At 47.5% G+C, this 13495-nt stretch overlaps 1 protein-coding gene across 1 annotated transcript in view; it reads left to right on the top strand.

The window, feature by feature from the left end:
* LOC135821208 (uncharacterized) overlaps nucleotides 1–13495 on the top strand; it is a 49203-nt gene that overhangs the window by 12252 nt on the left and 23456 nt on the right. Inside the window, exons 9-14 of the mRNA XM_065334273.1 lie at nucleotides 5951–5989; nucleotides 6672–6791; nucleotides 7907–8026; nucleotides 9142–9258; nucleotides 10391–10507; nucleotides 11620–11736. Coding sequence (XP_065190345.1) covers nucleotides 5951–5989; nucleotides 6672–6791; nucleotides 7907–8026; nucleotides 9142–9258; nucleotides 10391–10507; nucleotides 11620–11736 — 630 coding nt within the window. The remainder of the gene's footprint in view (nucleotides 1–5950; nucleotides 5990–6671; nucleotides 6792–7906; nucleotides 8027–9141; nucleotides 9259–10390; nucleotides 10508–11619; nucleotides 11737–13495) is intronic.

Below are 13495 nucleotides of genomic sequence, written 5' to 3'. Positions count from 1 at the left end.
GAGGAGTCAACGAACAGAGCCTAAGCAACATGAAGCGAGTCTGGGAGTGATCGACGTGATGAGGAGAATGGCAGAGAGGATGACAATGAAGATGAGTTTGGAGATGAGACGGAGGACAGGGTTGCGGCTGATAAAGAGGAGTTGGATGGGGATTGTGATCATAAGAAGTCTGCTGTTTTTCTTCATTTGTTGTTTTTTTGTTTTTGTTTGAAGTTTTATTTTACATCGCAAACCAAACGGGCATTGATGCCCAATATTATGATGGCGATAGAATAAAAAGTGTGGCTCGATAAAGCTGCACTTGAGGAAATGAAAAAACAGTCAATAGGAAGTATATGTACCGGTAATTGCAAGTCAAGTTCGAACGAATTCAATCAGAGAGAAATATGAAGATGAGGACCTATGCCAGAGGGAGGTACTATTCGGCCATGTTAACTGTAGAAAGACACTTTCAGCAATATTCCAAACGGGGTTGGACAACGAGTGGACGTGAGTTCCTGTGGCAGGGTGTTCCAAAGCTTCACGGCGGAAACCAATGGTTGGCTGTCGCCAGATGTTTGCCGAGTTAGCGGCACAACGTATTTGCAATTGTCATTGCCACGGGTGTTACTGCCTGGGAGGTTGGAGGGCTACTCTATCTTTCAGAAGAGGGCGGATGCGGCTGGTGTGGACACGGTGCATAAGGAAACGGAGTTCGCATTTGGCACGTTCAATTACAGGGGTCAGGGAAAGGCGAGTGTATATAGGAGTGGTATGGGACGGGAAGGGCAGATTGGCTACGCAGCGAACACATCGCTTGTCGAGGACAGTGAGCTGGTGCCGCTGCTGAGCCGTGAGTGCAGAGAAGAACGCGCGTTTGATCTGTTGAATACGAAAAAGGACAACTGACAACGGGAACAGGTGGGTTGGTGGAACGACATTTATTAGAGACGGGATGACTAAGACCAGGACGAACGAAACGACTACATGGTGATAATTGAAGAATGAGAAAGAGAGAGAGAGAGTTGAAGAGAGAAGCAACGCAATATAAAGAGCCTGGGTAGCTATGGCAATTATGGGCGCGCAAGTAGCTACCCAGGCCAACGGAACAAAAGGAGACAAAAGGTGAGTACGCGAGTGCATGCAGGCCAGCTAGAAAAGGTACGGGATGAGGTACCTAACATACCTCCCCTGAGTGGAAAAAGAACCGCGACCTCGCGCAGGAAATAATAAGACGATGAGAAAAATAGAGAGAAACAATGACCGAGGAAGAAGAGAAGAAAAAAAACACACACACACACACACCCAACGCACGGGCCTCACAAAAGTGTGTACTAAAAATGCACTACAGATCATTACAACGTTCCTGTACTACTTATAGTGTGTACATTGCCAATAACAACGGGCCCAAATGCCCCCTCAAAAAATGGCACAAAAATAACTATTGGAGTTTGACGAGGGACTTGAATTGTATTCTGATGACTAGTATTTTGCACGGCTAATACAGCCTAGTTACACTTTAATATACGACATAAATAAAAGAGCGTGGCTCACTATGATCGGACCCCTAATATTAATGAAGGACACCCGCCCGCACACACACTACAAAAATCACAAACTAAAATAAACCGGAAATAAATTTGACGACGAAGGACAGATGAAAAAGAAAGAGAGAAATGAAGAAAGTAGCTGACCTGCATGACTTGGACGAGACGAGGTTGACATAGAAGAGACGAGGTTGACATGGACGAGACGAGGTTGACATAGACGAGACGAATGGCATAGGATGATCTCAGGGTCGTAGGTCGATCAATAATCGGGCGCCAATGTTGAATACGAAATAGGGCAACTGACAACGGGAACAGGTAGGTTGGTGGAACGACATTTATTTAGAGACGGGATGACTAAGATCAGGATGTACGAAACGACTACATGGTGATTATTGAAGAGTGAGAAAGAGAGAGAGAGAGAGTTATAGAGAGAAGCAGCGCAATATAAAGAGCCTGGGTAGCTATGGCAATGATGGGCGCGCAGGTAGCTACCCAGGCCAACGGAACAAAAGGAGACAAAAGGTGAGTACGCGAGTGCATGCAGGCCAGCTAGAAAAGGTACGGGAGGAGGTACCTAACAGATCCATAAAGCATGTCAGGAAGTATAAGGGCATGTTACGGAATCACAGCCATTCCGCTCCCCGGGACGCAGGACACAAAGGACAAGACTTGTTTGTTTACATTATTTATATTGACAAGACGGAAAAGAAAACTGCTCTGACAGAGACGAACAGAAGACTGACAAAAGGACTCTCGACTACAAGATCGCGCATGCTCATATCACACATGCACGCGACTAGACGAGACAGTTTGGGGAATACCATCACACAGGAAAACAACACAACGCCTGCCCCCTTGATGACATTCCACAAAATAATAAACCGACACCACGTTCCACATGCACGGCAGCAAAGGAACCACAGCAAAACAGAAAAACCAAAAACAACCAGCTTACATTGTAGCACAACAAGCTAACAACAAGCCAACTGAACCCAGAGACAACGAGAAGCATAGAGAAAACGGGCCACAACACAGGGCCAATCATAAACCTAGAGCCGACACTCTAAAATAAAATCCGGGCCACGACACAGGGCCAAACAAAAACCTATAGCCGATGCTCTAATCACAGGCCACTACACAGGGCCAAACAAAAACCTAGAGCCGACGCTCTACAACCAGGCCACACCCAGGGCCAAACGAAAGCCACCAGAGCCGGCGACGTTGCTCTAGAACCAGGCCACACCTCAGGGCCAAACCAAAAAAAAACACAAGAGTCGATGCTCTAATCACAGGCACACAAGGCCAACCGAAATACGAGAGCCGAAGCTCCAACAAAAATAATAATCCCATGCGCGCAGCTCAGCAGCGCAAAATATATCTAAAACACAAAACAATGGAGAACAAAAGAATGACGAGAAGAGCAAGAGAACGACAACAACCAAACTGAAACAACACAGCAACAAGCAACGAACTGAACGGAGAGAGAAACACAATCAGACAACACAGCGAGCAAGACAACAAGATGAACAACAAAGGACGACACACAGTCGGTGATGCCAGACTCGTCCACTGGCCTCTGGCGAGCCATAGCCATACGCTCCATCGCGGTACCTGCCGTCACAGTCTCCATAGGCCATTCAATGAGGGCATGGAATGATCTCTACGTGTAGATTGAATAGACACATGCACGTCTGCAAGGCAAGCATTTGTTCATGGGTTAGTTCATGGGCTGATTGAGTTCACATGGACTAAGTTCATACATGCCATCTCTCCTGAGATATGTTCAGCAAAAATTTCAAAACATACGACATTATTTCGTTCGCTAATCTCCGCTACTCGTCAACTCACCTGGCTTCAGAAGATGTTACGAGAGATAGGAGAGTCTCCAGCAGGCAGCGCATCCATCTTCAGGAAGTGGAAAGAGCAAACGGCATGGTCCTTGGTTGAGGTAAATGCTGAACATTTGATTTGTCCCAACCAAGATTTCAGCACTTGGTTCGTCACGATTTTCGCTTGCCAGCTAACGCCTCCGCACTCCAGCTTTCCCCTGTCGGTGTCACGTCCCAGTACACAACGGAGAGGACTACTAATAAACAGTTCACGGCACTAACAGCCTTGAACACAGTACTTCTTTCACTTCGTGAATACAAGAAGACAACTGAAAATGACACAATTCTTCAGTGATCGACCTTCTCTCTCACGGAGCTAAGCAGAATGTGCGTCATCACCTGTAGTCGCCATGGAAACGGGATCAGGAAATCGGCGATATGGCAAGTTTCCCTTGCCGTACGCAAGCGAGAGATATACCATCGGAACCGATATCCAATTGTCTTTCATCTGAGCCCTACTTGAAAAATCGATGCACTTCCCCTTTAATGACAGGTTGTCTCTGCTCACTACGATTTGTGCAAAGTTTGAAATCTCACTTCAGCTCGTCCTTCTTATTGCCAAAATAAAATTGTTGTCTCCTCGTCGAATATTTTTAAAAATATATTTAAAAAATACCTCAGTTCGAGATATGGCCAGACTCAGATAGATATTCTGAACCATGTGCTGAAGTCACGAATATAGTAATCCAAATATCACTTCAGCTCGTCCTCCTTATTGCCATATTCAAACTGTGACATTTGTTTGCCCTTTGCTCAACTTGAGCCCGAGCGATAAGTGGTGTTGTCACTGGTGGAGTCGGAAAGTATTGAACTGCATAGCTATTAGGGGCGGCATCTCACAAGGTACGTCCGATACGACAAAGGTCGTACCACTTCTCGTCCAAAATGGTCCGCTAAGAGCACCTGTAGTGCGCTAAGTCCTGTCCTATTGGACAGAAAATCCGATTATTCCAGAGGGGACGCCCCGGACCCCCCACTGCTCTGTGACACCCATGGCTACATCGATAACCATTGAAATGATTACACTCCCGACTCTCGACAATAGTGCCTCGGGTGGTAAGCAACGGTGAATGGTCTCTCAGCCCTCCCATGTGGTGTACCTTGCAAAGTGTAAACAAATATTACTACTTCCTCCGCGTCATCGAAATTGTCGCAGTTTGACTAGTGACTTGCCACTTGTTACTGACAACTCCATAAGCTAAGCCATTCAAAACTTTTTACACAGTATGATAGTCTGAATACTAGAGTAACGTTCCAGGACAGTTGGGCTGAGAGTTTTCATGCAGAGATGAAGTCCTCGTCGTCGCTGATGTCAATGGACGCAAAAATATCGTTCCGAAATATTTCAAGGAAGGTTGAAAGTTGGTCGCGCCTCATCTCAGACGCTTTGACTTTCTCTACAGGACAAGAGCTGCTATGCTTGTCGTCTGCTAGCTCTGGATGATTTCTACTTCACCCCCGACGAAGCCTAGTAAGAATAAACGATCGTTGCGAGGTCGGTTGATTACCGTCGGCGGAACCACCTCGATCTTGAAAATGAACCTTTTTTAGCCGTGGCATGCCCATTTATTTTACCTGTGTGGTCACAGCTCATGCAGCGCAGGTAAGTGTACTATCATCCAGCGCGCCCTCTTTTTCAGCATCACTGGTACGGCACCTGCGCGTGCATCACTAGCACTTCGTGTAGAGTCTACACCGTAGTACACGGCTCTTGCAGGTAAAATCATGTACTGAGCTGTGAGTGTCTCAGCCAGAGCAACAAATTTTATCGCCGTTGCATGCATTTAGTTTGCTGACCCCTCGATGTTTCTCCGAGCGCTGCTACTTGTTCCACGGATTCATTCTCACCCCAGCTAAGGTAAAACAGTGATGAGGCTTGAGTGAATGGCCATAAGCACGAGAAATGTGCAGCCTGCAACGCCTGACTGATCTCAGCGAGTTGAAATTACCATCGCAGCGACATCAGCGAAGAAATTGCGTCTAGTTCAAAAATTTCAGATTCCAATCACAAAAAATAGAACTTTGCCGTCACCCTATACTGATGAATATCGCCTATGTCCGATTCCTTGCCTCTGATACGAGTGCTTGTGAGTAAATACCCCGTTTTATGTCAAAAATCAAACTGCGACAATTTCGATGACGCGGAGGAAGTATTATATCAGGCTTTACAGTTTGAAGCCGAGAGACCGCTGTGCGTGGTGTGTGGTGCCGTGTGCAATATTTGCATGGTGAAATCTAGCAGAATATTCCCTCAAGAATTTGGTATACATCTTCACTACTAATGCCCTTCGGCAAAGTTTTAAGACGCGTTTTGATGCGATGCGTAGTGTACACGTATCTTCAAGCACCTCATGGCACTGGGGAGGGTTTTGTTAAGCATAGCTGCATTGTGTGTGTGTGTGTATGTGTGTGTGTGTGTGTATGCGTGTGTGTATGTGTATGTGTATGTGTGTATGTGTGCATGTATGTACGCGCACGTGTCTGTCTGCTACACACGCCCGCATGTGTGTATCCGACTCTGCTCCTGCCCAGACCCGTGGCAGCATCCGGAGTTCTACAAACGTTTCTACGGTTGGCTCATGCTGTGTGTGTGTGTGTGCATGTTTGTGTGTGTCTGTGTATGTGTGTATGCGTGTGTGTGTGTGTGCATGTGTCTGTGTGTGTCTGGGTCTGTGTATGTGTGTGTGTGTGTGCATGCATATGTGCATTCTTGCCTGCATGTGTGTCAGTGTACGTGTGCATGTGTGCGGTTCGTCAGTATAAGCCACACTGCAGTATAAGTCGAGCCCCATGTTTTTGCCACCAAATACAGACACCGTCCTTATTTGTCACCGATAACTTGATTACCCGAGTATAATCCCCCCCCCCCTTTTTGATGAATTATGAGTGTTCGAAGTTCGGCTTATACTCCGGAAAATCTGTTCCCTCTTCCATTCACTTCGTTGACTCTCTGATAACTTTTTTATTGTGCATACTTTCCGCTGTAATCCCCAGTTATCTACCCCCCCCCCCACCGCCCCCCTGCGTATTTTCTGAAATATTTTGTTTTTGCGGAGCGCTTAGGTTGTAATGAAGCCGAGACCCTATGGTCGGTCAAGCTGCCCCTGCCTCTCCCCCACTCATGCCATTCTGTATGTCTCATCGCTGCCTTGCTGCTTTGTGCCGTCAAATGGTGTGTGTTTTTTGCCAAAAAAATTAAAAAATACGGTAAATCAAACTCCTGTTCCTTGTGTCTTGTCTCTTCTTATCCAAGTGGAGCCACCAACGACGGTAAGGGTAGAGACGGCAGCAGCTGGGACAACAACCTGGTCAGAACGTACTTCAGCCGCTTCTACGATGACTGCCGAAAGTACTGGCGCATCTGAAATGTGCAGTGAGTAGCATTTTGTTTGTGTATGGGAGGAGGGGTGAGAGGGTATATGCGTGTGTGTGTTTGTGTGTGCGTCCGTGTGTCCGTGCGGGTGTGTGTGTCTTTGGGGGGGGGGGGTATGTGTGTGTATGTGTGTGTGTGTGTGTGTGTGTGTGTATGTGCGTGCGTCCGTCCGTGCGTGTGTGTGTATGCGTGTGTGTATGTATGTGTTATCTGGTGCTAGTCTTCATCTGTCTCATACAGATCTTGTTCGCTATCATAGCTATAAGAGTAAGTCGGGGGGGGGAGGGGGGGGGGGGGGGGATACACCCAGTGCATTTGCAGATTTGCGTGCTTCTCTTGCGACGGGCGTATGCATGGTGCATATATAATTATTTACACACACAACAGAGTCGAAAGGCTGTGTGCCTGTATCTTTAAGAGAGCATGTCTTATAAGACCAGAAAAGCTGGGCTGAATCATCTCTCCGATTTCGCTCAAATTTTGCAAGTAGGTTTCCTTTGGGGTCTACAACAACCATGCAAAAGGGCTCATTGCAGAACGTACGGACACCTTGGAACTGGGGACCACCTCAAAATGGAGCAAAAATACGACTGAATTTTGGGTCCAAAAACGAGCGCTGGTACAGCGTACACAATGGAGCAACGAACAAACCACCGCCATGCCGAAATTACCTCACCTGAGTAGTCTTCACATCACCAGCACATAGAGCCATGGCTACATCTAGGAAAGCAATGGCCATCATCTCCTAATATCATTAAATTGCATCTCTAGAATAGTCAAGTTTCAAGGGCCATAGAGGGAACCATTTACGGCGTCAATGATAACTTTTCATTGTGCATACTTTCCCCTGTAATCCCGAGTTATCTACCCCCCCCCCCCCTCCCTGCGTATTTTCTGAAATCTTTTGTTTTTGTGGAGCGCTTGGGTTGTAATGAAGCCGAGACCCTATGGTCGGTCAAGCTGCCCCTGCCTCTCCCCCACTCCTTCCATTCCATATGTCTCATTGCTGCCTTGCTGCTTTGTGCCGTCAAATGGTGTGTGTTTTTTGCCAAAAAAATTAAAAAATACGGTAAATCAAACTCCTGTTCCTTGTGTCTTGTCTCTTCTTATCCAAGTGGAGCCACCAACGACGGTATGGGTAGAGACGGCAGCAGCTGGGACAACAACCTGGTCAGAACGTACTTCAGCCGCTTCTACGATGACTGCCGAAAGTACTGGCGCATCTGAAATGTGCAGTGAGTAGCATTTTGTTTGTGTATGGGAGGAGGGGTGAGAGGGTATATGCGTGTGTGTGTTTGTGTGTGCGTCCGTGTGTCCGTGCGGGTGTGTGTGTCTTTGGGGGGGGGGGGGTATGTGTGTGTATGTGTGTGTGTGTGTGTGTGTGTGTGTATGTGCGTGCGTCCGTCCGTGCGTGTGTGTGTATGCGTGTGTGTATGTATGTGTTATCTGGTGCTAGTCTTCATCTGTCTCATACAGATCTTGTTCGCTATCATAGCTATAAGAGTAAGTCGGGGGGGGAGGGGGGGGGGGGGGGGGATACACCCAGTGCATTTGCAGATTTGCGTGCTTCTCTTGCGACGGGCGTATGCATGGTGCATATATAATTATTTACACACACAACAGAGTCGAAAGGCTGTGTGCCTGTATCTTTAAGAGAGCATGTCTTATAAGACCAGAAAAGCTGGGCTGAATCATCTCTCCGATTTCGCTCAAATTTTGCAAGTAGGTTTCCTTTGGGGTCTACAACAACCATGCAAAAGGGCTCATTGCAGAACGTACGGACACCTTGGAACTGGGGACCACCTCAAAATGGAGCAAAAATACGACTGAATTTTGGGTCCAAAAACGAGCGCTGGTACAGCGTACACAATGGAGCAACGAACAAACCACCGCCATGCCGAAATTACCTCACCTGAGTAGTCTTCACATCACCAGCACATAGAGCCATGGCTACATCTAGGAAAGCAATGGCCATCATCTCCTAATATCATTAAATTGCATCTCTAGAATAGTCAAGTTTCAAGGGCCATAGAGGGAACCATTTACGGCGTCAATGATAACTTTTCATTGTGCATACTTTCCCCTGTAATCCCGAGTTATCTACCCCCCCCCCCCTCCCTGCGTATTTTCTGAAATCTTTTGTTTTTGTGGAGCGCTTGGGTTGTAATGAAGCCGAGCCCCTATGGTCGGTCAAGCTGCCCCTGCCTCTCCCCCACTCCTTCCATTCCATATGTCTCATTGCTGCCTTGCTGCTTTGTGCCGTCAAATGGTGTGTGTTTTTTTGCAAAAAAATTCAAAAATACGGTAAATCAAATTCCTGTTCCTTGTGTCTTGTCTCTTCTTATCCAAGTTGCGCCACCAACGACGGTAAGGGTAGAGACGGCAGCTAGGACAACAACCCGGTTAGAACGTACTTCAGCCACTTCTACGATGACTGCCGAAAGTACTGGCGCATCTGAAATGTGCAGTGAGTAGCATTTTGTTTGTGTATGGGAGGAGGGGTGAGAGGGTATATGCGTGTGTGTGTTTGTGTGTGCGTCCGTGTGTCCGTGCGGGTGTGTGTGTCTTTTGGGGGGGGGGGGGGGTATGTGTGTGTGTGTGTGTGTGTGTGTGTGTGTGTATGTGCGTGCGTGCGTCCGTCCGTGCGTGTGTGTGTATGCGTGTGTGTATGTATGTGTTATCTGGTGCTAGTCTTCATCTGTCTCATACAGATCTTGTTCGCTATCATAGCTATAAGAGTAAGTCGGGGGGGGGGGGGGGGAGGGGGAGGGGGGGGGGGGGGGATACACCCAGTGCATTTGCAGATTTGCGTGCTTCTCTTGCGACGGGCGTATGCATGGTGCATATATAATTATTTACACACACAACAGAGTCGAAAGGCTGTGTGCCTGTATCTTTAAGAGAGCATGTCTGAGAAGACCAGAAAAGCTTGGCTGAATCATCTCTCCGATTTCGCTCAAATTTTGCAAGTAGGTTTCCTTTGGGGTCTACAACAACCATGCAAAAGGGCTCATTGCAGAACGTACGGACACCTTGGAACTGGGGACCACCTCAAAATGGAGCAAAAATACGACTGAATTTTGGGTCCAAAAACGAGCGCTGGTACAGCGTACACAATGGAGCAACGAACAAACCACCGCCATGCCGAAATTACCTCACCTGAGTAGTCTTCACATCACCAGCACATAGAGCCATGGCTACATCTAGGAAAGCAATGGCCATCATCTCCTAATATCATTAAATTGCATCTCTAGAATAGTCAAGTTTCAAGGGCCATAGAGGGAACCATTTACGGCGTCAATGATAACTTTTCATTGTGCATACTTTCCCCTGTAATCCCGAGTTATCTACCCCCCCCCCCCCCTCCCTGCGTATTTTCTGAAATCTTTTGTTTTTGTGGAGCGCTTGGGTTGTAATGAAGCCGAGACCCTATGGTCGGTCAAGCTGCCCCTGCCTCTCCCCCACTCCTTCCATTCCATATGTCTCATTGCTGCCTTGCTGCTTTGTGCCGTCAAATGGTGTGTGTTTTTTTGCAAAAAAATTCAAAAATACGGTAAATCAAATTCCTGTTCCTTGTGTCTTGTCTCTTCTTATCCAAGTTGCGCCACCAACGACGGTAAGGGTAGAGACGGCAGCTAGGACAACAACCCGGTTAGAACGTACTTCAGCCACTTCTACGATGACTGCCGAAAGTACTGGCGCATCTGAAATGTGCAGTGAGTAGCATTTTGTTTGTGTATGGGAGGAGGGGTGAGAGGGTATATGCGTGTGTGTGTTTGTGTGTGCGTCCGTGTGTCCGTGCGGGTGTGTGTGTCTTTTTGGGGGGGGGGGGGGGTATGTGTGTGTGTGTGTGTGTATGTGCGTGCGTCCGTCCGTGCGTGTGTGTGTATGCGTGTGTGTATGTATGTGTTATCTGGTGCTAGTCTTCATCTGTCTCATACAGATCTTGTTCGCTATCATAGCTATAAGAGTAAGTCGGGGGGGGGGGGGGGGGAGGGGGGGGGGGGGGGATACACCCAGTGCATTTGCAGATTTGCGTGCTTCTCTTGCGACGGGCGTATGCATGGTGCATATATAATTATTTACACACACAACAGAGTCGAAAGGCTGTGTGCCTGTATCTTTAAGAGAGCATGTCTGAGAAGACCAGAAAAGCTGGGCTGAATCATCTCTCCGATTTCGCTCAAATTTTGCAAGTAGGTTTCCTTTGGGGTCTACAACAACCATGCGAATTGGCTCATTGCAGAACGTACGGACACCTTGGAACTGGGGACCACCTCAAAATGGAGCAAAAATACGACTGAATTTTGGGTCCAAAAACGAGCGCTGGTACAGCGTACACAATGGAGCAACGAACAAACCACCGCCATGCCGAAATTACCTCACCTGAGTAGTCTTCACATCACCAGCACATAGAGCCATGGCTACATCTAGGAAAGCAATGGCCATCATCTCCTAATATCATTAAATTGCATCTCTAGAATAGTCAAGTTTCAAGGGCCATAGAGGGAACCATTTACGGCGTCAATGATAACTTTTCATTGTGCATACTTTCCCCTGTAATCCCGAGTTATCTACCCCCCCCCCCCCCCTCCCTGCGTATTTTCTGAAATCTTTTGTTTTTGTGGAGCGCTTGGGTTGTAATGAAGCCGAGACCCTATGGTCGGTCAAGCTGCCCCTGCCTCTCCCCCACTCCTTCCATTCCATATGTCTCATTGCTGCCTTGCTGCTTTGTGCCGTCAAATGGTGTGTGTTTTTTTGCAAAAAAAATTCAAAAAAACGGTAAATCAAATTCCTGTTCCTTGTGTCTTGTCTCTTCTTATCCAAGTTGCGCCACCAACGACGGTAAGGGTAGAGACGGCAGCTAGGACAACAACCCGGTTAGAACGTACTTCAGCCACTTCTACGATGACTGCCGAAATTACTGGCGCATCTGATATGGGCAGTGAGTAGCATTTTGTTTGTGTATGGGAGGAGGGGTGAGAGGGTATATGCGTGTGTGTGTTTGTGTGTGCGTCCGTGTGTCCGTGCGGGTGTGTGTGTCTTTTTTGGGGGGGGGGGGGGGTATGTGTGTGTGTGTGTGTGTGTGCGTGCGTCCGTCCGTGCGTGTGTGTGTGTGTGCGTGCGTGCGTGTGTGTGTATGCGTGTGTGTATGTATGTGTTATCTGGTGCTAGTTTTCATCTGTCTCATACAGATCTTGTCCGCTATCATAGCTATTAGAGCAAGTCGGGGGGGGGGGGGGGGGGATACACCCAGTGCATTTGCAGATTTGCGTGCTTCTCTTGCGACGGGCGTATGCATGGTGCACTTATAATTGTGTACACACACAACAGAGTCGAAAGGCTGTGTGGCTGTATCTTTAAGAGAGCATGTCTGAGAAAACCAGAAAAGCTGGGCTGAATCATCTCTCCGATTTCGCTCAAATTTTGCAAGTAGGTTTCCTTTGGGGTCTACAACAACCATGCGAAAGGGCTCATTGCAGAACGTACGGACACTTTGGAACTGGGGACCACCTCGAAATGGAGCCAAAATACGACTGAATTTTGGGTCCAAAAACGAGCGCTGGTACAGCGTACACAATGGAGCAAAGAACAAATCACCGCCATGCCGAAATTACCTCACCTGAGTAGTCTTCACATCACCAGCACATAGAGCCATGGCTACATCTAGGAAAGCAATGGCCATCATCTCCTAATATCATTAAATTGCATCCCTAGAATAGTCAAGTTTCAAGGGCCATAGAGGGAACCATTTACGGCGTCAATTTTTCTGAACTATGCACTGCAGGACAGTGGACTATCTCCACTACCACCTGGGACCTGTCCCGTAGAAAGTGTTCCACGTGTTCTGGAAATAAACAAATTTGAATATTTTCACTTCACCACATTGCAACATTGCCAATTTCCTACCCGACGACGAAAAGCGCCTCCACAAGCTCCGACACCAGGTACTGCTCCAGAAACCAGCACGCCAAACACTGCAGCGTGGACACCTCTACCGAGTCTGACAAGAAATTTGAACTGCCAACCCTTGTCACTGCAAACAACAAGCATTTCCTTCCCTGAACGACTCAAATTTCACTAGCAGCAAAGCTCTGCAGGAGTGTTAATTATATTGAACAAAGCTCGATTTGTGCGATCGAAGCACCATATTTTTGAGTCTTGAAACTGGCCGTGAGCCGACCACCACGTGACATTGCAGATCGGCGGATTTGATCGAGTTGATTGACAATCTAGATCAGAATCGAAATCTCTATGACGAAGGCTGATCAGCAACACGATTTTTTTGCGTACATTTACCCGAGTAGCCGGAGTTTGCAGCATGCAGCGAGGTGTGGGTTTTCCTCAGCTTCAGTGAGGAGCGAGCGTAAGTTTGCTTGTAACTGTCTTAGCGAGCAGCTATTTGTCTCCAAAAGGTCGACACTCTAATCAGTGACAATGTAGGGCTGGTTGACCACGCAGCGTTTGGTGTCAGCGCGACTTCATCGACCTGGGGAGGAGGATATTTTGAAATTCAGCTGGTAATGAAAATTCGATTTCTAGGACTCGAATGACTATACTCAAAACACCAATAATGTGTTGAGCCCATCACGTTATCTGGTTGCAGGAATACAGATCAGGTGGGAATGGAGACATTATTTCGATAGAAATCTACAGTATTCTCTTTGTCAAGCTATGTCGCACCGGCAACAGATGTCATCCAT

Source organism: Sycon ciliatum, chromosome 7 (assembly GCF_964019385.1).
Source record: "Sycon ciliatum chromosome 7, ocSycCili1.1, whole genome shotgun sequence".
Classification (NCBI taxonomy): Eukaryota; Metazoa; Porifera; class Calcarea; order Leucosolenida; family Sycettidae; genus Sycon; species Sycon ciliatum.
This window is presented reverse-complemented; position numbering and strand designations above follow the sequence as displayed.